Source organism: Rana temporaria, chromosome 4 (genome assembly GCF_905171775.1).
Source record: "Rana temporaria chromosome 4, aRanTem1.1, whole genome shotgun sequence".
In the NCBI taxonomy this organism is placed as follows: Eukaryota; Metazoa; Chordata; class Amphibia; order Anura; family Ranidae; genus Rana; species Rana temporaria.
Window position 1 is genome coordinate 144,149,350 of NC_053492.1, and position 27,660 is coordinate 144,177,009.

Genomic DNA, 27,660 nt, shown 5'->3' on the forward strand with positions numbered 1-27,660 from the left:
TATGCTCCTGCACTCTCTGGTAACTTTACCATCACTACAACAGTGCAACTCTCACTCACCCTCTCTGCTCCTGCACCAGTGTCGGGCCACATCTGCTCCCCGCAGCAGTGGACAGTAGTAATCGTGGGCTTCTTTTTTGTTTTTTAAACAGTCTTATTTGCTGCAGCAATGGTAAAAATATCCTGTGTCAGCAACAATGCTAGAGGGCTGGATTGCTGCCCAACAGTGCACAATGGTCTAACTGCTCTGGGCGGGTGAGCGCTATTGATTGTTCACTGGGTATGTGGTATGCCAGCACAGGCTATTTCACCTTTGCTTGCAACAAATAATCCTTTTAGTGTTTAATTTGACACACCTATAAGAAAATACAGAAGTTTTTAGAGAAACTTTCCTGTTCTAGAACATGCACAATTTTAATATTCTAGTCAAATCACTTTTTTTCAGCACCATTCTTGTATTATATTTTTGTTATAAGTTACCAAAGAAGAAAAGGAGTTATCATCAATGACACATTTGTGCTGCTGTATGCTCAACTGCTTACTGGTCGTCGTTATCAGTTGACACAAAATGGAGAGGTTTACCTGGAGAAGCAGTGGTCCAAGCAGGTACTCCCCTTTGTATACCAGGCAGTTGTCAAGGTGAGCAAAGTATTATTATGCAACATTGCTCTTAGGTAATTGTACCTATTTATTATGTGTTGTTTATAAGTGCAGATTTACTATATTATGCTTCTCTTTTCAGGACATAACTGCCTTTGAATCTGGTTTCTCCCATTTTAAGACACTTGGGGAGCTGTACTCACCTGGGATTACAGTCTTCATGCTCGGCATACCCTACTATGGGTCAATGGGAGAGGTGAGTTTTTACTTGAGCTCTTTAGCATTACATCTGTGCGTGTTTAGGTAAATATAATGTCAAGTTCATTTAGTATTTATATTTAAACATTCCTGTATAACATCAAAACTGAATATATTTAAATGTAACATGTTCTAGTAGGCTGTTGTGTGTGTGTGTGTTTTTTTTTTCTTTTCTTTTCTTAGGACTCCTTATTTTAAACTTTTAAGTGCCACAATAGTATAGTCAAAAAGAGCAGTGTTTCCAAGCTATTCCACATACAGTCCTATATCGTCTTGGAGAAATCTACAAACATGAGAATAAACAATGGCAGGAAAATTGAGTGACTGCAGCTGGGGTCCATTCATACCAGAACGTTGTGCGGGAAACCCGTGTTCTGAACAAGTTTTCTGCACTGCCTCAAAAACGCTCTGTTTGTGCAATCTGCAGCTTCTCGGTGTATTGCTAACATCACACCAAACGCAGATTGCACACACAGTGCTTTGCCTGCACTGATGTTTAGACTGCACCATGTGATCCAGTTGCAGTGCGTTTTTTTGTGTGATATTGGCACATAATCAACATTTGTATAGAACTGAGTCATGCTTCTTAGACCAATTTTGAATCTCATAACATAAAAAAAAACATCGAACAAATGAACAATAGTACTCTTTAAGGCTGGATTCACACCTAAGCAGTTTTGGTGCATTTTGCAGATTTGCACTACAGTCCATTAAACATGGTTTCCTATGAAACACGTTCTGCAGTGCAGATCTGCAAAATGCAAAAAGCACTAAAACTGCAAGTGAGAGAGGATGGTAGTTAAACCACAGTATTATTGATCTTGCAGGTTATATTTCACACGTAGATCTCAAACAGTGACATACAGTTCACTCCAATCCCCAGCATGACAAACGCCGCAAGACACCATCACCGATAGTATAGAAAGATTGCCTGCTTACCAGCAGTACTGGACCTTTTGGATAAAGGCCAGTAACACTTGTGGCTGATTACCCCGCCAGGGCCTTTAGATGGCAATCCGACCAAAGCTCGATAGTCCTGGAAGTGAAAAGATTTTGTGATCTTTAATGTCTATTGCCAGACCCATAAGCTATTGATCTTGACATGGAGACACCACGCACGTCACCTTTATATGTATGCACTGTTTGAATCAAGATGTAATGTTTGCCTTGTAACATATCTTGTCAACGTTTGCCATAGGTTTGCACGTAATGTTTCACCTGTAGACTGAGATCTTAAAGCGGGAGTTCACCCGAATTTTTTTTTTTTTAACATTAGCTTGGGCCTAATTACGGGAAGCAGAATCAGGTGTTTTGATTAAAATCAATGCAGTACTTACCTTTTTTGAGATAGATGTTCTCCCGCCGCTTTCAGGTATGGTCTTCGGGACTGGGCGTTCCTATTTGATTGACAGCCTTCAGACGATCGCATACAGCGCATCACGAGTTGCCGAACGTCGGTGCGGCGCTATACGGCACCTGCGCACCGACGTTCGACTACTTTCGGAAACTGGTGACGCGATGTATGCGGCGGTCGGAAGGCTGTCAATCAAATAGGAACGCCCAGTCCCGCAGCCCATACCCGGAAGCGGCGGGAGAACATCTATCTCAAAAAAGGTAAGTACTGCATTGATTTTAATCAAAACACCCGATTCTGCTTCCCGTAATTAGGCCCAATCTGATGTTAAAAATAGATTTTTTGGGTGAACCTCCACTTTAAGTACAAGTTTAGAGCACCTTTAGACTGGATCCCATATACTGTGTACACATAACGACAAGAGGATACAATCTGTCCCCCCTGACAAAGTGGTGTCCACACCATGCAATGCGTTGGTTTTGTGCTCTTCTTGCATATTTAGTTTTCAATTGTATTTTACCTGGATGCTGCCAACTGTTTTCCTTTTTGCACTTGTATGCTAGCATATTGGAATAAGCACATTTGCGTATGTGACATTTCATGTTTTACAAAAAAATTTTTTTTGTGGGTTTTCACTATATTTATGAATGCTATATTTGAATCTGTGTACACAGTATTTCACATGTATTTATAGCCAGTTTGCAGGGAAACTATACTTCTACTTTAAACCCCAATCTATACCTTGGGGAGCAGTTTTCCCTAGAAGGGTCGCTGTGTGTTTTACATGCTTTGTATGTCCTAAATATAGTTTTTTTTATTTAATTTTTTTACATGTTTTGCTGCATGGATAATGATTATCCTATAGATTATTTTAACATAGAGTAAATGTATATCTTTGTTGTAACAGTGTTTTTAATGTGCTGGCTAATATATAGATTTTTTTATTCTAGCAAATGATTGCCTTCTTGGCTTAACGCATATTATTTTTCTAGTACAACACTGGTTGTGTTTTTTTTTTTATTATTTATTTTTTTATTAATGCTATCACTTCATTAAATATGTTTTTATTTGCCTACGCTTTCTATAGGTTCAAGACTCTTCTGATGTTCTCAGTGAGAACAGAGTTCGTGTTCTATTTAACATTCCCTGTGAACCGCAGCTAGATGCCTTAATACAGAACCAGCATGTAAGTTGTTTTATTGCAGTTTAGTAATACTCCTCTACTTTGTGTTGAATGCTGTTCAGTTTAGTTGCTGTTTTGTATTCAGTTTTTCTTCCAATGTGTATCCATGTTATTTTTCATAGCTTACTTGTGTGTTTTCCACAGAATTTATAGCAAATTCTGGAAGCTCCCAACAGTTTTTTTTGATAAGTGTAATTATTGATTTTGTAAAAATATGCATTTAGATTCAGAAGCAGCGCTCCTTATTTGTAGTGAAAATGTTTGTTCCTATCATTTAGGTCTATAGGCACTTAAAAAATCAGGCTACACATTTGGAATTATGCTGAAAAAACATATACAATGCCAAGCAATTGGCACAAATCCTGCATTATGTAGGGATCAATAGGAGATGCACATGTACCTAGACTGCTCCTATGCACTCTGTCAGTTTGCTCTGTCATCAAACGAATGTCGTACAGCGGCCTGGCACAGCCTTTGCAAATGGTACGGAAAACATCCATATGGATCTATCCAATGCTGTATCCTGGCCTAGGCCAACAAGGCCCAGGCCTAGGGCAGCACTTTGCAGGGGGGCAGCACGGACAGTGTCCCCGCCGGCTTGTGCTACACTGTTAGGCAAATTAGTTCAGCGCCCCCATAAATCGGCCGCACTGCATCCAGTATGTGGGCGGTTGGCGTTCTGCAACTGTGGGGGGGAGGCGTCGCTTTAATTTTTTTACCATCCCTGTCCCATTGCAGAGATTTCCCTTAACTTCCTGTCCCATAGCCAAACAGGAAGTGAGAGGAAATCTATGCAAATTAAGGGAATCCATTGCGCCCCTACCACCAGAACTAGTGTCCCCACTTGAAAATTTCAGGGTGGGTCTTAAACCGCAAGGGGTGTGGCCTTGACAGGAAGGGGTGGGTCATATTTAAATTAGGGGGTGCACGAGTTAGTCAGGCCTAGGGCGGCACAAAACCTAAATACACCCCTGGATCTATCAATACCTTTGAAAAGAAATGGACAACGTAAAACACGCATACATGAATATTTAAAAACAAACCAGGCAGTGATCCAGTATACAGGGGTATTCAAGGGATCATCAAATAGTGCATATGACTCAGAAACTGGTATCTCCGATACAAAATACTCTCAAATTACATCGCCACAAGAGAGAGTTTTACAGCCACTCTTAATCTTTACATCAGGGGTCAGCAAACTTTTCAACATCATTTTTACAAGACCGACAATAAACCCAGGCGCTGCCAGATGATAATTAACCACTTCCCGACGGCCGTACGACTATATACGGCCGCCGGGTGGCTCTACTTCTCTGGGAGGCCGTGTTTTTACGGCCGCCCCTTTTCACGTTCCCCGCGCGCACTCCCGAGCGCGCAGCGGGGAACTGCTGTGCTGGCCGTGTCCCTTGGACACAGCCAGTCACAGATCGCCGTGAACGGCCAATCGGAGCGGCCGTTTCCTAGGCGATCTGTGCGGCCAATGAGAGATGATCTCATATGTTTACATATGAGATCATCTCTCATTCCCGGCTCTCGAAGACAGCGGTGCTGTCAGGGGAGAGAGGAGACGGATCTGTGTCTCTTGTACATAGGGACACAGATCGGTCACCCCCCCCAGTCACCCCCCCTCCCCCACAGTTAGAACACTAATTAGGATACACATTTAACCCCTTCCTCACCCCCTAGTGTTAACCCCTTCCCTGCCAGTCACATTTATACAGTAATTAGTGCTTATTTATAGCACTGATTGCAGTATAAATGTGAATGGCGCCAAAAATGTGTCAAAAGTGTCCGATGTGTCCGCCATAACGTCGCAGTCCCAATAAAAATCGCAGATCGCCGCCATTTCTAGTAAAAAAAAAATTATACAGTAATTAGTGCATATTTATAGCACTGATTGCAGTATAAATGTGAATGGCGCCAAAAACGTGTCAAAAGTGTCCGATGTGTCCGCCATAACGTCGCAGTCCCAATAAAAATCGCAGATCGCCGCCATTTCTAGTAAAAAAAAAAAAAAAATAATAATAATTCTGTCCCTTATTTTGTAGGCGCTATAACTTTTGCGCAAACCAGTCGCTTATTGCGATTTTTTTTTTTTTTTTTTTTTTACTAAAAATATGTAGAATACGTATCGGCCTAGACTGAGGATAAAAAAAAAACGTAAAAAAAAAAAATTGAGCTATTTATTATAGCAACAAGTAAAAATATTTTTTTTTTTTCAAAATTGTCGCTCTATTTTTGTTTATAGCGCAAAAAATAAAAACCGCAGAGGTGATCAAATACCACCAAAAGAAAGCTCTATTTGTGGGGAAAAAAGGACGTTAATTTTGTTTTCGAGCCACGTCGCACGACCGCGCAATTGTCAGTTAAAGCGACGCAGTGCCGAATCGCAAAAAGTCCTCTGGTCAGGAAGGGGTTTAAGTGCCCAGTAAGGAAGTGGTTAACTAAAATAGAGCTGCGACAAGCACCTCAATGCGTTCCCACACTTGTCATTAAAACAGAAAATTATGCTGCGCTAGCACAGCATCATTGTGTTGCATCATTTTTACAAGCTTTAGATCACTGGCATGCTGGTGAGAAATAGTGCACGGTAGTCTTTGTTCTCACTTTTTGCAAATTTTGTACTGCTAATGTCAAGTTAAACTCATTATTATATAATAATTACATTTAACAAGCCATCAGCAGCACAACTGTGAGTGCAAAAAATGAACTGGTGCACACCAAAAACGTGTTCATATTTACAGGACTAAAACGTAATCTGGACTTGGTTTCAGTATCATCCCTAGCCTTGTTTTTCAGGGCTTAGTTGTGATATGTCTGGACTGTAGGATGTTAATTTCAGTTGCACTGACTTCTAGCAACAATACAAAAAGTATGGTATTTTATAAAGGTTTATACCATACTATCAAAAAAAAATAGACAACATTGCATTTAAACAAGAAAACTACTGAAGAAAAGTAAAAAGAAAAAAAAACATAGAAAATAATATAACATACCTTCATATTTAATAATGCTATCAGCATAATGATTAAAAATAGTTACTGTTGATTTAAGAGTTTATTTCCGCTTTAAGGAATAACCTGATTGATCAATGATTTAAACTCGGCTACAGTAGGGTAGGGTGTTTCTTAGAAATATTCTAGTATAATGCGGCCAATCTGCCTGGGGTTCAGTGCTTTATTCAGACTCGGTTTGGGCTGGCTGTACGTCCCATTTTTTGCAATCGGACTGGAAGTACATTTGATAGACCGATTCAACTGTATGTTATTTATTAACAAATGTGGGAGGAACAAATATCTTCCTGCTCCATCTTAGTAGCCAATGGAGCTAAAGTGTTACTAAACCCATAACAGTAAATTCTCTATATGCAGCATAGCATGCTTGTTATACTCGCTGTGGAAGAGGTTAATCCTCTGCATTGTGTCAAAAAGCTGTTTTATCTTGTATGGACAGATCCTCCTCTCCCTGCACGGTCTATCTAGGGAAAGCCAGCTAACACAGGAAGGGTTGCCAACCTGCACATGCTCAGTTGTGTCTTTTATGCTGGCGAGAATAATTACTTGTTCTTAGCTAGCCAGGTCACATAATATTGGCATCACACATGTGGGCATGTATACAGGATGAAGTGAAAATATCCTCCTTCCTGAACTCTCAGCACTTTAGAAACTGTGCAGATTATCATGTAACCATGGTATACAGATCATCCAAAAAGGTATTTAGTGGCAACAGATTTATGTAAACAGATGATTTATAAGCTGTGGGGGGGTGGTGTGTGCTCATTTTTTTCATATTGCCGAGTTTAGTTACACTTTAAGTAACAAGTGGAAACCTTCTGTGGCATCGGGACTTTAAAACTCATATATTTGGGTAGATTTTTTTTTGTTTTTTTGTTCCTTTCTTATTTTGCAAGGTCATCCTCCACAATTATTTGATATATATATATATATTTTTTATGCTATTGTTTTCCTTTTGTTTAGAAATTTTCTGTAAAATATAACCCTGGATACGTTTTGGCAAGTCGTCTTGGAGTGAATGGATACCTTGTTTCCAGGTTTTCAGGAAGCATTTTTATTGGCAGAGGCTCCAAACGAAAGTAAGTTAATATAATCACAGAAAATGTTTTAATTTTTTTTGTTTTACGAAATACTTCTTCACTGGTCTCTGATGTTTTGCTTTTACTTACAGCTCACCTTCATAATAACCACTTACATTTTGCTAGTTGATATATAGCAGCTTTTATTTTCATTTGTTTAGTAGAAGACACCGTACACATAGGGGTGTTGGCTCGTTTCAATGCTCATCTTTAAACTGTAAGCGTGGTCAAAAACTATAAACATAGAGCTTGTTTACACATGCACATTATTCTTCTTATACAAGATTTATATAGCGCAGTTGTCAGTGCTTTAATATGAGGGCAGCTAGTTCAGATACAATTCAGTACAGGAGGAATCGGAGGGCCCTGCTCGTAGAGGGAGGGAGGGCCGAGAGATACAAAAGGTAATAATAACTGTGTGGGATGACCTGATGGAGAAAATAAAAGTACAGTTGCTAGGTGTGGGCAGTATAGGCTTCTCTGAAGAGGGGTGTTATCAGGGAGGGATCGTCTAAAACAGGCCACGACAAAATTCAGGCGCCAGGTCGCAATTGCGACAAGAAATTGTGACCTGGCGCCCGGCGGTAACAGGCCGCGGCCTCAATTCCTGGCCGCCGCGATCGCACGACGGGGTAGGTGGGGGCGCACAGAGGCACAGGATCCTGTGTCTCCGTGCGCCTCCACCACTGCGCGATCGCGGCAGGCCTGCGTCGGCCGGTAATTTTAGTCCGCGGCTTTGCAGCTTTGTGAAGGCCCAAGCTGCCTTCTGTGACCTGGTGCCATCTGGTGGTGGCCGTTGGCATTACAAGTAAAACAGCAGTTCTAATGTGTGTGTTTTTACGGTTTTCACTGCCATCTCCTTCCCTCTAATTAGAACCCCCAAACATTATGTATATTTTTTTATTCTAACACCCTAGAAAATAAAATGGCGATCGTTGCAATACTTTCTGTCACACCGTATTTGCGCAGCGGTCTTACAAGCGCACTTTTTTGGGGAAAAAATACACTTTTTTTTAATAAAAAAATAAGACAACAGTAAAGTTATCCCAATTTTTTTTTTATATTGTGAAAGATATCAGAGTAATTTGATACCCAACATGTCACGCTTCAAAATTGCGTCCGCTCGTGGAATGCCGACAAACTTTTACCCTTTCAAATCTCCATAGGCGATGTTTAAAAAATTCTACAAGTTGCATGTTTTGAGTTACAGAGGTGGTCTAGAGCTAGAATTATTGCTCTCGCTCTAACGATCACGGCGAGGCCTCACATGTGTGGTTTGAATACCGTTTACATATGCGGGCGCTACTCACATATGTGTTCGCTTCTGCGCGCAAGCTTGGCGGGACGGGCGCGTTTTCTGGCTCCTAACTTTTTTAGCTGGCTCCTAGATTTCAAGCAAATTTGTCAAACCCTGGTCTAAAAGCAAACAGAGTATGAGTTAGTCGGACAGATAAGGGAGTTCCATAGTCTAGGATTGGAGAGGCTCGGGAAAAATCCTGGAGGTGAGCATGGGAGGAGGTGAAAAGGGAGCTAGAGAGCAGGAGGTCGAGCAGGAGGTCTTGGGATTAAGGAAGAGAACGATTTGGTTGGTATTTTGGGACTTGGTTAGATGTGGGTGGTTTTGTAAGTTGTTGTTAGTATTTTAAATGTCATTAGTTGGTGAGTGGAAGCCAGTGGAGAGATTGACAGGGAGGAGTAGCAGACACAGAATGATTGGTAAGGTGGATGGCAGCAACATACATGATAGACTGAAGGGGGGATAGCCTATGTTAAGGTAGTCCTGTTAGGAGGCAGTTGCAGTGGTCGAGGCGTGAGGGAGTGAATTAGGAGCTTTTTGGTGTCATTGGTTAGGAAGGGGAGATGTTGCGGAGGTTGAGGCGGCAAGCTTTAGACATTGGATGTGGGGCCGAAAGGATAGTTCAGAGTCCAGGATTACACCTAGAACCTTGGCATGTGGGGACGGGCTGATGCTGGTGCGATCGATCTTGACAGAGCAATTGGGGGAAGAGGCACATTGCCCCTGTTATTTATTTATTTTTGTCACACCTTTATTAGTTATATTTTATACCTAGAGATTTATTAGTTATATTTGATACCTGATGATCCTGGCAGAAATACAGGCCGTACCAAACTTAATTTCATTGGCCCACAGTGCTGTCACCACTGCATTGAAATACAAGGCAGAATTGTCAGCCCTGCATGGGAAGTTTGTGGCTGGACTACAAGACCACATACTAATGATTCCTACATGGGAAATGCTCTTTTCACCCCTCCTATGCCAGTACTGATGAAAATTGTAGTTTTATATGGCTGCCCCCACACCCAGGCAGCAAAGAATGTGAAATTCGCTGATGTTTTCCAGATGGGGAAAGAATTAACCACTTCAGCCCCGGAAACATTTTCCCCATTTTTTTTTTTTTTTCGATACGGCACTGCGATACTTTAACTGACAATTGCGTGGTCGTGCAATGTTGTACCCAAACAAGATTGATGCCCCTTTTTTTCCCCTCAAATTGGGCTTTCTTTTGGTAGTATTTGATCACCTCTACAGTTTATTTATTTATTTATTTATTTTTTGTGCTATTTACAAAAAAAGAGCGGCAATTTTGGGAAAAAATATATATATTTTTTACTTTTTGCTATATCCCCCTAAAAAAAAAAAAAAATCGCATTAAGTGTATATTGATTAGTTTGCGCAAAAGTTATGGCGTCTACAAAATAGGGGATAGATTTGTCATTTTAATTTTTTTTTATTATTATTATTGTAATGGTGGCAATCTGCAATTTTTAGCACCACTGTGACAGATTGGACACTTTTGACACTTTTTTTGGGACCATTGACATTTATTCAGCGATCAGAGCTATAAAATTGCAATCATTACTGTGTAAATGTCACTGGCAGGGAAGGGGGTTAACACTAGGGGGCGATCAAGGGGGTTTAATGTGTTCCCTCGTGTTTCTAAATGGGGTGTGGTGGTACTGACTAAAGAAGAAATATCGCTCTCCGTAGTTACTACAAACAGCAGATCTGGTTACACATACAAATCCCGTTCTGTCTCTCATGCCCGTGTCGGGTCCCCCGCTGTGCAGAAGGGTGATCTTAGGCGCATTACGTGAAAACACGCAAAGAAAATGCATGCTGGGTGTGAATGGGGCCCGACAGTCCTCCGTGTGCAGCTCCGTGTACAGATGGTGGAATTGCATCATCTGTCTGGCCTATCAAGAAGACTGAAGACTCCTTAACTTGGAAGACTTCTGCGGGCTAGAAATGAAGCAACAAGGGAAATTGCAGAGATCAAAGCACCAGAGGGGGCGCTATATAGGGTAAAGTCGGGGAAGGGGTCACCTCATATAAAACCCATTGACAGGCAGTCAGGGGACGGGTCCTCTTTAGCCCCCAGCTCTGACCTGCACAATGTATCTGATAGGGACACAGTCAAAGAGTTTGGCGCTGGTCGGTGCATACATCGTGACATGGCAGGCGTGTCTGTGTCCCGCCAGCCTCAGGCCCGAGACCCATTCCCTGGTTGGGGCTGGTCCTCCGGTGGGGTTCTGTTGGATTGAGCTGCCTGAGCCTTTGCAATCCTCCCCAATCAACATACACATGCACAGCCGCTTCCGCAAACACCGCTCATGGGGCCTGAGCAGCCTATCGGACCACAAGGCGACCATAGTAACACTGCGTGCACTGACGGGCTGGACATTTAGAGGGGGAGGGACAGGGGTAGGTTGCCAACACCTGGTTTAGAAGATATTTACTGTACATGCAGCCGGTGACATCACCGATGCATGCGCTCTGAAGGAAGTATGCAATGCATACTAGCACATTATAACATTACCTTTCAGGTTTAAAAAAAAAAAAAGAAACAGCGGTTTACTACCACTTCAATCATTTTCCATCTCATATGAGTAAAAATTCAATTTTAGGCAAAAAAAATCAACTTTGAAAGCTTGTTTGTGTTTTTCTTATCAGTCGTTTTGTGATCTAGAATAGCTCTGTTTCTGATGCTCTAAATGTTTTTAAGCCCTTGCTAGACATTTTGCAATTTTATTTTTTTTCTGCTCCTATTGTAATGCCAATACAGTTGAAATAATATTCTTACTTTGTGTGACGCCCTTTTCGTTAAAATGCACACTTATTCAGTCGTGTGTCCTTCCTTCTAGTCCACATGGAGAGCAAAAAGCAAATGTAGGCTTGAGTTTAAAATTTGTTAAAAAGAATGAAGAAGTTCCAGGCTATACCAAGAAAGTTGGGACTGAATGGACCTATTCCTCTGCTGTGGAACAGCTTCTGGGTGAATATATAGAGAGGTAAGCCCGTCAGTAAATATCTTCATGCATCATTTTATCTTCTCATTTATTTTAGCTGTTCTAGTTTATTTGACAGATCTGTATCTCAATATTTACAAGTGACATGTGCTGCAGGGGAGAAGAACCCCCCCCAGTGTGAAGCTGGGGGTGCAGGGCATTTGCACCATGTTACATCCTAAATGCAGGTGTATATTAAAAAAGGAGCTCTAAGGTGATATTTTCAGAAATGCTGCCTGTACCACAAGCCACACCAGACAGGCAGCAGAAGCTCTTGGGGAACGCAACAAGTGGATGAGGAAGTGGTGCAGGATGGAGGAATTGGGGTTCATGGAAAACTAGGCTGGCTGGAAATTTTAAACTGGGGGGTAGGGGATCAAAGGAAAGCTATAGCCAGTAGTGAGGGTAGGTCAGTGGATGCTACTGGGGGTAATATTGGCAGAGAATTCCTAAATTTAAGGTGAGTAGATTGGCAAAATCCTATATGGTGTCAGCAGGGAGTGTCGATAATTTTTAACATTTTTTAAAAATTCTTAGGTTGGCATCTTAGGTAATGCAATATACAGGGATAATGGCATAAAAAAAAAAAAAAAACACATACACACTGAACTGGATGGACAGGTCCAATGTTTCTGTAATGTGGGAGATGGTACTCATAAGGTAGGGATGTTGGTACTCTCCTTGAGATGTATACACTATTGTTAAACATGCATGTCCTCTCTGTTCAGTTGTTACCTGTAAGTTATCGAAGGATGACATACCCTCTGCCAAGCTGTCCATACACTATTAGGTTTAATTTTAAGTCTGAAATCTAACATTTCTAACATTTCTACAGCTAACAGCATGGGTGGGCATTAGCCCCTCTGTTGGGCTATTGTATTCTGACGTTTCCCACGGCTGTCATAAAACCTGAACAGCAGCAGCATCTTATTGGATGCAGCCACTGTTCAGCCTACATATTTTTCCATGGCTCCTTCAATTTAGCAAGAGAACAGAGCCACCCACAAAGTGAATTGTGTACAGTTCATCAAAATTCACACAGCCTATGGCCAGCTTAAAAGCGTAACTTCAGGTTTAATATGACTTTAAATAGTTTGTTTGGGCCAAGCTGGCACTAACTACTTCCTTCACTAACAGATATGTCCACTTGGAGCTTTGTATAAACTGACTATAGCATCAGTATACAGTGCTATGTTCTGACAGAGGAACATGAACTCCTGTCCTGCAACTCATCTGATTGACTGAGGTGGAGGTTGACACATCTGCCCACGTCTCCAACTTAACCAATCAGAGTAAGCCTTGTATTCATAAAATGCAAGGCTTCCTGTGAATGGCAGGGACTTGACTTTGTTCTGGAATTGGAACGAAAGTCCCTCTCCTGCTGCTGGAACACTGTATTGTATTCTGTAACGGCTGATGCTACTTAGTGTCTTGAAAATGTATTCATACCCCTTGGCATTTTCCACATTTTGTCATGTTACAACCAAAAATCTAAATGTACTTTATGTGATAGACCAACACAGAGTGGCACATAAATGTTTTAATTTTTTGTTTATTTTTTACAAATAAATATGTGAAAAGTGTGGCGTACATTTGTATTCCGCCCCCTTTACTCTGATACCCTTAACTATAGTTTAGTGGAACCAATTGCCTTCGGAAGTCACCTAATTAATAAATAGAGTCCACCTGTGTGTAATTTAATCTCAGTATAAATACAGCTGTTGTGTGAAGCCCTCAGAGGTTTGTTAGATAACATTAGTGAACAAACCGCTTCATGAAGGCCAAGAAACACACCAGGCAGGTCAGGGATAAAGTTGTGAAGAAGTTTAAATCAGGGTTACGTTATAAACAATATATCTCAAGCTTTGAATATCTCACGGAGCACTGTTTAATCCATCATCTGAAAATAGAAAGAGTATGGCACAACTGCAAACCTACCAAGACATGGCTGTCCACATAAACTGACAGGCCGTGCAAGGAGAGCATTCATCAGAGAAGCAGCCAAGAGACCCATGGTAACTCTGGAGGATCTGCAGAGATCCTCAGCTCAGGTGGAAGAATCTGTCCACAGGACAACTATTAGTTATGCACACCACAAATCTGTCCTTTATGGAAGAGTGGCCAGAAGAAAGCCATTGTTGAAAGAAAGCCATAAGAAGTCCCGTTTGCAGTTTGCGAGAAGTCATGCAGGGGACACGGCAAACATGCAAGAAGGTGCTCTGATCAGATGAGATCAAAATTTTACTTTTAGCCTAAAAGCGAAATGCTATGTGTGGCAGAAAACTAACACTGGACATCGCCCTAAACACACTATCCCGACTGTGAAACATGGTGGTGGCAGCATCATGTTGTGGCGATGCTTTTCTTCAGCAGGGACAGGGAAGCTGGTCAGAGTTGATGGGAAGATAGATGGAGCCAAATACAGGGCAATCTTAGAAGAAAACCTGTTGGAGTCTGCAAAAGACTTGCATCTAGGGCGAGGTTCACCTTACAGCAGGACAACAACCCTAAATATACAGCCAGAGCTACAATGGCATGGTTTAGATCAGCGATCTCCAAACTACGGCCCTCCAGTTGTTGCGGAACTACACCTCCTATGAGGCATTGTAAAACTCTTGACATTCACAGACGTGACTAGGCATGATGGGAATGCCAAGGAAAAAAACAAGCCTACTTACCGACCAGCTCGCAGAGTTTGGAGACTCCTGGTTTAGATCAAAGTATATTCATGTGTTAGAATGGCCCAGTCAAAATCCAGACCTAAATCCAATTGAGAATCTGTGGCAAGACTTGAAAATTGCTGATCACAGACGCTCTCAATCCAATCTGACAGAGCTTGAGCTATTTTGCAAAGAAGAATGGGGAAAAGTTTCTCTAGATGTGAAAAGCTGGTAGAGACAAACCCAAAAAGAATTGCAGCTGTAATTGCAGAGAAAGGTGGTTCTACAAAGTATTGACTCAGGAGAGCTGAATACACCACACTTTTCACATATATTTGTAAAAAAAAAAAAAAAAAGGAAACTTTTTTTTTTATATTACGTTTTTGGATGTAACATGACAAATGTGGAAAATTTCAAGGGGTATGAATACTTTTTCAAGGCACTGTACAGTTTATACATCGCTCCCAGCAGGCACATCTGTGGAAAATAGATAGTTTGATCCAGCTTGGCCCAAACAAACTATTTACGGTCAAAGTAAACCTGGCTTTGACACTTGAATTGATATTTTATTGATTCTCAAACGCAATTTGTTGGTGTGTGGAAATGCAGGCAATTCATATCTGAGATAAATGGGGACGTTTCTTTGAGATTCACCCTATTGTTTCTTTATGGCTCTGTCTGTCAAAGTTGTAGTCTGCTTCCTTCCACGACAGCAGGGAGGTTCCCACTTAAGCTATTTCTTTCTATATGATATAATACTTCCATAATACCCAGGAGATAAAAAAAATGTTCAGGTCATTTCACTCTGTCTGCCAACGGTTTGGTTAGATTTGACCCTTTTGGGGCTCTCCAGAACACGGTTATTACTTTTTAATACTTTTAGACTGTTTGACAGATGTATTTGTGGTTCTGTAATTGTTAGATATAGAATTTTATAATTGATATTTTTTCTCTGTGGACCAATAGTATGCGCTTTTTTTCCCCTACAGGTACCCTGAATTGTTTACATACGTTTCAAAAAACAGCCACGATGATGTATTCTATGAGGATGATATCTGGTCAGGAGAGGATGAAAATGGGTTAGTAGAATAAGGTTTATGGACTGTGTTGAAATCGACCTTCCTTGAAGTGTAACACGTGCTTTTTTGTGCATAGCGCAGAGAAAGTTCAGGAGATTGTCTCCTGGCTAAAGGCTCATCCTGTCAGCCTGCTATCCCGGTCATCGTGTGATTTACAAATTCTGGATTCTGCAATTGTGGAGAAAATTGAAGAGGAGGTTGCAAATTGTAAGGTAGGACTGAACGTGATTTAAAACAACAGATTTCAGATTGTTTTATGCAATGAATATTCCAGCTGGACAGAGCAGGTCCTTTTTGTTTTGTGAGTTACAATTTCTATAAAAAGTATTCACTCCCAGACTCTGTCTCCCTGATTCCTCTTCCACTCCTAGAGCCCCCTCCATCCCCCAGCATGTGTTTTAGGCTTTATTATTTAACCACTTGCTGACCGCCCTATAGCAGATATACTGCAACAGAGTAGCTGCTGTGCGCAGGATTACTTATACATACGTGATCCTGCACTTTCAGGTAGCGGGTGCGAATGTGTGCTGCCGGCGGCCTGCTCCTGCTGTGATTTATACACAGTGGGAGCAGATCAGCGGGTATGATGTCCGCCGGCACCTGCCTATCATTCTGTTTAGAGTTAGAGGCAGGCTGCAGTTCTGCCTCTATGTAAACAAGGCAGATTGCGGTTCTGGCAGTAGGGAAGACATGTATCCCGTGTTCCTGCAAAGTGAGTACATGGATCCATGTCTTAGCCTAGTAAAAGCACCTCCCACACTGTACAAAACACTAGCTAGGCACACACTTACCCCCTTTGATCGCCCCTGGTGTTAACCCCTTCCCAGCCAGTGCCATTAGTACAGTAATGGTGCATATTTTTAGCACTGATCACTGTATTCGTGTCACTGGTTCCCAAAAAAGAGTTTCAAAAGTGCCAGTTAGTGTCTGATCACTGCCATTACTAGTAAAAAATAAGTAAATAATTCCATAAATATATCCCATAGTTTTGTAGACGCTCTCACTTTTGTGCCAACCAATCAATGTACGCTTATTGGGATTTTTTTTACCAAAAATATGTAGCAGAATACATATTGGTCTAAATTGACAACATTTTATTTTATGTACATTCTTTTTTTATTGGATATGTATTATAGCAGAAAGAAAAAATAATTGTTTTATTTTCAAAATTGTAGTTTTTTTGTTTTTTGTATATAGTGCAAAATATTTAAACCACAGAGGTGATCAAAAACGACCAAAAGAAAGTTATTTTTGTGGGGGGTTGAAAGGACATCAATTTTATTTGGGTACAGTGTCGCACGACCATGCAATTGTCAGTTAAAGTAATGCATCACTGTATCGCAAAAAAATGGCCTGGTCATGAAGGGGGGTCAATTTTCTGGAGCTGAATTGGTTAAACCTACCTTTTTAAAGACATCTTCAGGCTGGTCATGTGACACATGGGGACCTCTTCCTACTTCAGTGATACAGGGAGCTCCAACATGATGACATTAGGGCCACTCTCTGCATCATTACACTTTAGGTGTGGGTCTACAACGCCCGGCACTTCTTACAGTATGTCCTCAGTCTTTTGGGTTTGGGCTTCAGTTCGGTGTTCATTGACAATAAAGGATAACATCTTCCATGGGAGGGGATACTTTTTATAGGAACTGTAACATAAATGTAACAGGAGCTGTAATGCATTGTTTTATCTATTTCAGACCAGGAAGGGCAATAAAAAGGTTCGAGTGACTGTGAAACCACATTTATTGTTTCGGGTAAGTTATTTTCTATCTCAAAGCAAAGTTACTGTATATTTAATCAGTTGCAGACAACATTTATAAACTAAACTAAAAAGCAAAACCGATTACAACCAGAGCTATTGGCATTTCTTTGCTTTATATTTCAATATGCATTGTTAGATGTTTTATGCCATTTGATGCTTAGTGTTGTTCTTTTTGGCAGTCACTTGAACAGCAGCATGGGGTTGTTCCAGACAGAGATGCTGAGTTTCGACTTTTTGACCGCGTTGTCAATGTGCGGGAAAGCTTTTCTGTTCCAGTGGGACTTAGGGGCACTGTTATTGGCATTAAAGGAGGTAAGTAGAACATTGTAAATCTAACAATTAAATGCTGTCTGTTTTGCATGATGTCTGTGTTCATTCAGTTACATCCAGTTTGAATCAAATCCTGATCAGAAAACCCAAATCCTCTTGATGCTACCAGTATTGTGTAGTTGTTGCTAGATGTAGGGTATTTTTTTATTTTATTTTAAAACTTTATATACTTGCAGCCGAAAGAGATTCAGATGTCCTGCTTGAAGTATTATTTGATGAAGAATTTCCTGGAGGCCTCATTATAAGGTATTGATGGAACATATTTTTTTAATACTTTTGTATTGTGAATGCAAAGCTCCTTTATTCATTGACTATCTGTTGTCATTTGTTTTTACAGATGTTCCCAGTCTAAAGGTTATCGTATGCCAACCAGTGCCTTAATTAATCTTTCTCATGGTGTTCGCACAGAAAATGGAGGGCAGAAGGTAACTTCTGTAGTAAAACCCCAATCGTCCACTAATCACCATACTTCTTATTCCCCTGAATTATATGCTGGAGGATCACAAAAAGGACATCTGGGTGCCCTCAACCATTCTCCTCGTTCCCTCTTTGTTCCCACGCGGGTAAGATCATTGATGACTAGATGGGTGACTGCTGTTTTTTTTCTGAAAATGCTAGTTGCCTGTCTGTGCTGCTGTTCCTCTGACTTTAGTTCCTTCTGAGTTACTGAGCTGGAAAAAGAGTGTAAATCAGGAATTTAAAAATCCCTTTTTCTTTTTCAGTCTGCAGGTGCTGTATTTTCTCTAAAATGTAATGCAATATGGCAACCTAGAGGTGTTCTGTACACTGTTGGTGTACTGGACTCTGCCAGAAATGTAATTTCCTGCTTGTGTGATTAGCTCACAGCTTTTTTTCAGAAGCCTGCACTAAGATGCTAGTCAGATTTTCAGCATCCCCTGCAGTAGAAATTTCTGGTTTGGTGAGATACTCTTCAAGGTCTGAAGCGGAGGTCGGCAAGCTATCAAACGCGATCTTCCTGTTGACTGTGTGCAGCCCTGCCTTGCTAGTTCTTCCCCCTTCAACCTCTATGAAGGGCTGGGGACACTGCCACCTTCACATCACCTCCCCTCACTGTAGAGGATGGTACAATGGGGGGGGGGGGTGGTGATGTGAATGGACGTCCTCCCAGAGTTAAGCAACCGCCTTGTAGACGTATATCGTCTATAGGGCGGTTGGTAAGTGGTTAAAGGGCTGCACACACTGAAACTTTTCTCATTAAAACAACACTAAAAGTGCACAAAGTGATTATGATGAACCAGATTCTCCCATTTAGAAGCAAACAGTTACTACTTAATGGTGGAAAATGGTTGGGATCTTCAACAAAGTTTTGAAAATTTCCACAGTAGTTCACTCAACAACACAAGTAGAGATACATGTTAAGCACAAGACACACACACTTTACAGCGTTGTGTAAATTATGCAATTTTTTTTAATATTGCCAATATTATCCCTCCAGCATCTCATGTCTTCAATAATGTTTCCTGGCGGCCGCCTGTACCACTTCTTAATAAACCCTACTACCAAGGAACATATCCAGGGCAAATGCCAGCTGGGAGTCACACCCAATTTGTACCACTACAGGTAAGAAAAGAGGCTCAAATGCAAATGATTGAAGAAAGTATACTATTTTATCAAACCAGTGATTGATGTTTGTAATGTTGCGGGCGTGGTGGATGAAAAATGATAGAGTTGTTGTTGTAATATTGGTTATTGAAAGACTTGGTCATTTTCCTAATAATACTACTTTGTGGTTTAGGTTTTAGCACCTAATAATATTGTTATTACTATATATGTGATCAAAATATAATGTGACAATTCTAGTTTGGTAGAAAGTGAAACTTGTCAAATTTTAAGTGGTTATAAAAATGTATATATACTCAGTAAAGTGACTAGTCTCAGATGATACAAACAGACAAAACAAATCCTCCTGCATGAGTTGTACCTGTTTATCAGAAGAATCTCTCCTCTACATCTGTTCAAAGTACACAGGTCAAAGTAATTCTCTCAGCAGCAGAAAGCAGGAGGTCACTGATCTGACATCACACCATAGAACTAAAATAAACAGCTGAGTGTAATCTGAGAGCTGATTGGAGGAAAGTGACGCATCCTTGTCTTTACATGCTCAGAGAAACATAGAGCTCGGGCTATGAGTCTGTTGGTGTGAAAGGGGCCGTTAATGTTTACAACAGGGGCATTGTCATTTTCTATGAGAATAGACTCTTGGTATAATGCCAGCCCTCTATTGCAAACAACCAGGTGAGGTGTTATCTATCCCACCTCTAGAGTCATTGCTGTGATGTTTTGAGAAAGTATAATTTCCCATTAAAGGCCCGTACACACGATTGAATATTCCGACAACAATTGTATGATGGAAGGTTTTTGTCAGATAATCTGACCATCTGTATGCTCCATCGGGCAATTGTTGTCAGAATTTCCAACCACAAATGTTGGATAGCCATGCTCTTAAATTGTCCAACAACAAATGTGTTCTGTCGGATTATCCGATCGTGTGTAGACAAGTCCGTTGGACTAAAATCCAAAGTACAAACACGCATGCTCCGAACCAATGCTAAACATTAGCAGAAGTTGCCCAAAGGGTGTCGCTAAAGGGCTGAAAAACAACGTTGTTTTGTGTATGTTGGCTGAAAAAGTTCTGCCGTCTGTATGCTGAAAAAGTTCTGCTGTCTGTATGCAGAACAAGCTCACAGCCAACGCCCTTCGCACAAAAATTTGTCCGATGGAAATCCGATCGTGTGCGAGGCTTTAGGGTTTGTTAACAAGTACGGCAGTCCTTGCCTTCCCCTCTGAAAAGCGATCAAAGGTGGATCACGCTTTAGTGAGGAATTGACAGGCGCCTCCTCACTGCCTGCTATATATATCCCTGAAAAGCCCATATCACCGTTCCACAACCACTTGCATTGTATGCCTTTGCAGCATGGCGCTATTTACTTGAATGGTTTGCATTTGGCGTGATACAACTTTGCGTATTTCTCATCCCCATGACTTGGCCAGCCCACAATAAGATATAACCTTACGTTACCACATGATGGTAATTTACCAAACTATATTGGTAACACTTAAGTGATAGGGTTAATTAACAAAGATTATCACTAGTTTCTGCCCGACGGAGGTGGAGATGAGATGCAGATTTGAGATAAAATGGCAGCTCATCAACAATGAAGAATTGCAGTAGCTAAAAATCTATTCCATATGGAATAACACAAGTTTCACCCCAAGATGTTTACGATTTCAACATTTTCACGTAAAAATTGCAGGGTAAATGAATGAATGTAGTTATCCGGACTTGTGCATCTTAGTGAATTGGCCCTATTGAGTGTACTTATGAAACATTGTGTCTTGTGTCTTTTTGTCAAGGTAACCAAACAAAGAGTAGCAGTTACTAAAAGCCCTGATGCCCGAGAGCCTTCATGTTCTTCACAAGGTCATTCAAGTACCGATCAGAGACTGATCCCTGATGTGGCTAGTCACCTTCCCTCACACCGGTCTCATGTTCCTGTGATGTCTCCACAAACCCCTCCAACCAATGACAAGTCTGCTCCACCTGGCTCTGCAACTCCTCAAGCTAAGCCCACCCCAGGATCGGGCAGCAGGCGAAAACCTCGGAAATTAGCCGTGAACTTTAGCGTTCCCAAAGCTTCAGAATAAGGCAGACTGTTATCAAGTCTATTTCCATCATCTGTAATATCGCCTTAACATTGCTGTATACACAGTGTGAGCTGCTGTCTATTGTTTTAAATCATGAGCTTATTTTTATTTTATTTTTTACAGAATAATACACTAGTACACTTTATGCCTCTTGTTTAAATTCAAATATATTTTAATTTCCTGTCACCATGATTAGAACATCTTAAGCATTCCAGCTTACTTAAGTAGTAGCTGTGTTGCTGAAGGCCAGATATTACATAATGATTGCACAGAGCAAACAAGTGTATTGAGCCATAGCAAAAAATGTGTTTTTACCAGGATGATCAAATGCATGCAATTTTCAATTGGATGCAATGAATTAGGGCACATCACACACAGTTCCTTTTTTAATATTTTAGGCCCAGAGCAAGTTATTGATATCATACGGATAATTCTGTTATCAGCCTGGATTTGTGAAGATTTATAATGTCTGCACATTGATATCAATGTGAGGTTTGTATAAAAAAAATTCCGAACTCCAACTTATTTAAGCAGTTTTTCAAAATAAAAAATGGCTTCACTGCCCATGGGCAATATAGGGTAGACAATTCTCCTCCCTGGCACTTAACCCGTTGGCGCCAGCTCCCGCCGGTCCTTTAAAGCCCCTTTCAGACTGGGGCGGGAGCCGCGGTGGCGGTATAACGCTGCTAAAAATAGCGGCGTTATACCGCCGGGATTGCCGCGGGAATCGGCTGCTAGCGGTGCGTTATGAACCCCCGCTAGCGGCCGATAAAGAGCTAATACCGCCCGCAATGCGCCTCTATAGAGGCGCATTGCGGGCGGTATTGCCGCGGTTTCCCATTGTTTTCAATGGGAAGGAGCGGTATACATGCCGCTCCTCTCACCGCTCCAAAGATGCCGCTGACAGGAGATTTTTTTCTCTCCCAGCAGCGCATCGCCTCAGTGTGAAAACCCTCGGGCTTTCACATTGAGTAGGCAGTGAAGGAGTTTTTCAGGCGATATAGCAGCGCTATTTTTAGCGATGTACCGCCTGAAAAACTCCTCCGTGTGAAAGGGGTCTAAGGGGTTTGGAATGGCGGGGGATGTGACTGCCAATCATGGCGGTCACATGATTTGGGAGGGTTCCATGAGCCGCTGGTCACTGTGTCAGGAGTGTGTGCAGGGTGCCTACTCTTGGCACAGCTCTTTGGGTGCTATTGCACACAAATATCTGTCCGCTCTGCGCCAAGGCCATCTGCTGAGAGGCCACATATTTACGTGCACTCAGCAAGGTGTTTAAAGTGCGTTTCCTATTTTTTGCAGTCAAATTGGGATAACGTACTTAATATTTGAATGTTTCCATTCACATAGCATAGCTTAAGAAAAGTAAAAGTTGCAGCTCACCTTGTTATAGGAACATTTTATATAGGTATTTTTGTTTATGAGGGGGCTGTGCAGCTGTGTTTGCCATAATTAACCCTGTTGGTACTGTGCAGGCAGCTCTTCATTATCGATTGTAATGGGATTTGAACAATGTCTGTCTATACAAAGGGTTTTTAGAGGTTTAGGGGCTGGCATTCTCGCATTGTAGGTTAATGCGTAGGACATAAAACAGACTTATTCTAAAGCCTAGTACACACGGAATGTTGGGTGGCATTCAGCCCTTGTTTACTGCAGTCGGTCCGACAGTAGTTGGCCGTTCGGCTGGCTTTTGTTGAAAAGGCATGACAAAAAAAGGTCTGCCGATTGGCTCCCGAGCAGCGCTGACTGGAGTGTTCTGGGGGGAGGAAACAATAAAACAGCAGGGGAGATCACTGTACTAACATTGGATAGCTAGTACAGAGGCTCCTCATGAGCTGTTAGGTTTTATTTTTCATTCTGCCCTGCTGGGTTGAACGGGGGGAAAAAAACTACTAGTGTGTACTAGGTTTAAAGCGGGAGTTCACCCATTTATTTAATTTTTGCCCTTGTCCCCTTAGATTCCTGCTCGTTCGGTCTAGGGGAATCGGCTATTTGTATTAAAATATGATCCGTACTTACCCGTTTTCGAGATGCATCTTCTTCCGTCGCTTCCGGGTATGGGTCTTCGGGAGCGGGCGTTCCTTCTTGATTGACAGTCTTCCGAGAGGCTTCCGACGGTCGCATCCATCGCGTCACTCGTAGCCGAAAGAAGCCGAACTCCGGTGCGGCTCTATACTGCGCCTGCGCACCGACGTTCGGCTTCTTTCGGAAAATCGTGACGCGATGGATGCGACCGTCGGAAGCCTCTCGGAAGACTGTCAATCAAGAAGGAACGCCCATTCCCGCAGCCCATACCCGGAAGCGACGGAGAGGATGCATCTCGAAAACTGGTAAGTACGGATCATATTTTAAAACAATTAGCCGATTCCCCTAGACAAAACGAGCATCCAGCTATGGGGAAAATGTGCTCTCTGAGGGTGAACCTCCGCTTTAAGGCTGGTCATACATAATACAATTTTCTTGTACAATTTTCCTTTAGATTTACAAAACCATATAATGTAACGTCAAACCTAAACACTGCATTTAGGCATGCCCTTGCCATACATATTGAGGGTAAATGTAAAGGAAATTGAATAAAAAAATTGTATAATGCATGGCCAGCCTAACATTGTCCAAAAAAAAAAAAACATGTAGTCCGCCACGACACCTTGTCCTGAGAAACATCAAAAAGATGAGAAATCTAAAAAATAAATAAAAAAAATTGCATGCTGTGTGAATGGAAATACAACAAACATGTGTTGAGTTTCTTAACATTTGACAGCAAAAGTGGAAATGCCCTTAAGAGTCTCCCTATTATGAGCTTGTCTTAGGATGGCCATACAGAAACAAATGTCTGGCAGAAAGCAGCAGCTAGTGGGAGATCTATCTGTGCCTGTCCATATTATCACTCTAGCAGTCCTTACTGATTTAGCTGACATTTGTATTACTGTGTGCCAAATTCTGCTGTGTGGTGTGATTCACTGGCTTAACACGGGATTATTTTACAGGTGCCCGGGGGGAAGGGTTTGCACTATGCTCAATTTTTTTTTTCTTTTAAAGGTGTGTTAAAAAAATGGGTTGGCCAGTCCTTCCCTGCCCTTTACCCACACCAAACAAAATAAAGGTGCAGCTGTACTATAGCTATTCTACTTTATCTGTACCTCTGATGGATTTAGGAAGATGCACTGAGCATTCTTTTGTTTTCAAAAACATCCTACTGTTTGAAATCATTTTATGTTAACATGGGATTTTTTGTTAGTTTACAAACAAAAGTATGTGATTTTTTTTTTCCTTCCTTTCCAAAAATTCTTATTTTGAAAATACTGCGGAATTTGATGTACAGTATTTGGTAACCATTAGCAAACCAATCAGCTTGGTAACCTGAGGAAAGCTGCCAGATAGCTTCTATGTTTCAGTTTTCCACTTTGTTTATAAATCGCCATAGTTTATTCTGCCATCTGCTATTGTGTATCATGACCCAGTGTTGCTGTATAAGGGTATAATTGTTCTGACTAATATATAATAATTGTCATGTATTGCCAAAAGGACCATTTTCTACTATGGGGCTTTTCATAGTGCTCAGAGAAATAAGTAGTGCCTCATTGCAGCCAATCATTATTCTCCTGTCATCACCCTGACTGCTCATAACTTTGGTTGCTAATGTGTTCCTTTTACATCAGGGGTCTCCAAACTTATCAAACAAAGGGCCACTTTATTGTCCTGATGACTTTAGGAGGGCCGGATTGTGGACAGCGGGGGGGCAGAAAATGTCCCGGGCCCAGCATCAATGAGAATACATATAGCCTCAGGGTTGGTGGTCAGTAGGAGGAGGTGTAGTGCCCCTATTCAGTAGTGTGCTTCAATTAAAGTCCCACCTTTTAGTTTTTCCATTCAAGTATCCCATCATTGGTATCAGTAGAAGAAATAGTGCCCCCTTGTTGGTGTCAGTGGGAGGAATAGTGCCCCAGGGCCGGATAAAGGCAAGCAAAGGGCCACATCTGGTCCTCGGGCCGCAGTTTGGAGACCCCTGTTTTACATCATCATTCTCTGTACAATGCTGTAAGGCTCATTTGTTTTTCTTCTGTATATTCATTTTCTAGATACAACATGCCACCCAATATCCTTCACCAATAGGTTGATTAATATTCTCATTTACTGTGTACCAACATATTTCTCAAATTTTGACAACATTTGTTTGCAAAATGTTTTTATTTTTCCCTGTTTATATTTTAAGTACTGGAATTTTTCATTGGATCTTATAGAGAACAGTATTTTATTATGAAAAGGGAAGATTTTTATGTCCTCATTTTCCTAGTTTAAAAGCTTTTAAAAATGTGTCTATCACTGTATTTACAGTACAGCGTGAGGGTGTTTCATAGTGGCATGTGCTGTTATCTGTGTGTTTTATATACAGTGCAGTGCAGTTCAAGATTCATGGCATGGAGCTGTGCTGCACAATGGACATGTTTTTGATTTATTTTTTTTTTATAAAATGTTGATTGCAAATTTATACATCAACTAAATTAAAAGTATATGCAATGTTAAATTTTGCCTCGATTTTATATTTGTATTCATATGAGTCACCTGGGCTGTGGTCAATAATAGAACATCAATAAATGGTATGACACAACAGTTACTTGTATCACGTGATCTGAGCCATTAAAACATTTTTGGAACTTGCCTTTAGACAGTATGTAGTCTGGCACGCTTTGGTTGTTCATGAAAACTGGAATCTGCAAATATTCTCCGCCTATTTTGCTTTGAAGTGAATACCATAAAGCAGAGCCCTTGTGTCAATCTGCCTTACCGAAACCTTTGTACAGGATCTCTGCTCTGGACACAGCTGTCTTTGCTCAAATGAGATTTTATATACATTTTTTTTATATAATTTGTATATTAAAAAAATGCCATCTTGCCCATTAAAGTGCATGGCTGAGAATGTTCTATTTTAAAAAGCTGCATGCACAGAAAATATGTTCTTTAAGAAATCCAGTAAGTTCCTAACTTCCTACCGTATTGTCGGCTGACAAAACTGTGCCTCTGCTACACTAAAATTTCTGCACTGCAGACACTGCCTCTCCTAATCTCTGTAGCCCCCTCATTGTTTACAGTCATCCTAAGGCAGGCCATGTAGATAATACATGGTTGCAGGAAAGAAAATGGCTAAATCTTCCCCATTAACACAGTCACTGTTAGTGGGGGGGGGGGGGGAACCCTCCCGCTGAGCTATTGTTCTCTGGGTGGGGGTGCAGGGAGCTGTCCCTGTCAGGAGAACACATTGATATAGCTATAGCTGCTGGCAATAATTACATGTAAAAATCTGACATGCTGGGGGTGTACCCAAGTCGATTGATGGATCGACCTGGGTACAATCAGCCTGCCCATAGATATTTCAAATCTTGGCCAATCCTTGCTGAACCAGCCAAGATTCAAATCTATGACCAGCTTAAGTCTCTGAGCGAAGCATACAATATAGAGTTTGAATATTAATGGTTTTAAAGGACTTCTGGGGAGATATATTTTTAGGGGGCATGCCTACAACAATATGACTGACTTGAGACCTCCAGTTGATCATCACAAGGCTTGTAATATTTTTTCATGGATATCTGCTTGGAGGAGGGATGTCACAGGGAGTAATAAAAGCAGTTTATTGCTACAGGAGCAAAGTTAAAGAAAACTATTCTGGATTGGCCTGGATTTACACTTTACCCACACTGATAGAAATATGGGGTTTCCTCACTGACAAACCATACGTTGTCTGACTGCCTAAGGTTCAAGTTCAGAGTCACTGACCAGGGATAAGCATGCAACAAGTGAATTTGGAAGTAAACCTTAACCTGTATACTTGTTCTGGGTCAGTGAATCAGAATTTATTAAATCCCTTGGAGCAGCATGCCAATAGGTAAAATAACATTTTAAAACAATAGGTCAGCTATGGCAGCCTACATATTTTCTTAGAACCGGTTTCTGTATCCGTATTAAATTTAAAATGTCAGTTCCACCAAAACTGGAATTTTGTGTTCTTGTGGAGTCTAGAGCCGGGGTCGACAACCTGTCAATCGTGGCTATCTGACAGGTAATCCACGACCCGACATGCCTGCCAGCTGTGTATACCTCATGTGAAGCTGAGCCGCATTTGAAGCAGAAATAGTGAAAAAATATAATAATGTGAAATCAATATATAATGTAATTAGCCTACTAATAGGCTTAACTCGATTGCTGCCCACACGTGACTCTCAATATATTAAACAAAATATAGTGTAACGCAACCATATACAAATAAAACAAGTCCAAATATAACAAAATTCCACCATTGTTCAACTTTCATTGACTGTTCATAAATTTCCAGTGACTTCTGCTCACCACCAAAAGTTGACCTCTTTACA

At 41.2% G+C, this 27,660-nt stretch overlaps 2 protein-coding genes across 2 annotated transcripts in view; both read left to right on the plus strand.

Annotated features, from left to right (window-relative positions):
- Positions 1–18,310, plus strand: part of XRN1 (5'-3' exoribonuclease 1) — a gene marked incomplete in the record, with an annotated part of 75,977 nt that extends 57,667 nt beyond the window's left edge. The window contains 11 exon segments of the mRNA XM_040349121.1: positions 476–638; positions 742–855; positions 3,299–3,397; positions 7,372–7,487; positions 11,652–11,798; positions 15,445–15,534; positions 15,611–15,746; positions 17,235–17,291; positions 17,479–17,611; positions 17,806–17,875; positions 17,967–18,310. Of these exon segments, the coding sequence (XP_040205055.1) occupies positions 476–638; positions 742–855; positions 3,299–3,397; positions 7,372–7,487; positions 11,652–11,798; positions 15,445–15,534; positions 15,611–15,746; positions 17,235–17,291; positions 17,479–17,611; positions 17,806–17,875; positions 17,967–18,291 (1,450 nt within the window).
- Positions 18,311–18,922: 612 nt separating this feature from the next.
- On the plus strand, positions 18,923–21,440 carry LOC120935652 (5'-3' exoribonuclease 1-like). Its single transcript, XM_040347707.1, has 3 exons — positions 18,923–18,935; positions 19,011–19,210; positions 21,005–21,440. Exons 1-3 carry the CDS (start codon positions 18,923–18,925, stop codon positions 21,293–21,295), a joined length of 504 nt encoding a protein of 167 aa, XP_040203641.1. The 3' UTR covers positions 21,296–21,440.
- The last annotated feature ends 6,220 nt before the right edge of the window (positions 21,441–27,660 follow it).

Coding starts and splice junctions, on each gene's coding strand:
- LOC120935652 (XM_040347707.1), top strand. Junction 19,211..21,004: donor CCCAATTTGTACCACTACAG/GTAAGAAAAGAG, acceptor CTTTTTGTCAAG/GTAACCAAACAAAGAGTAGC.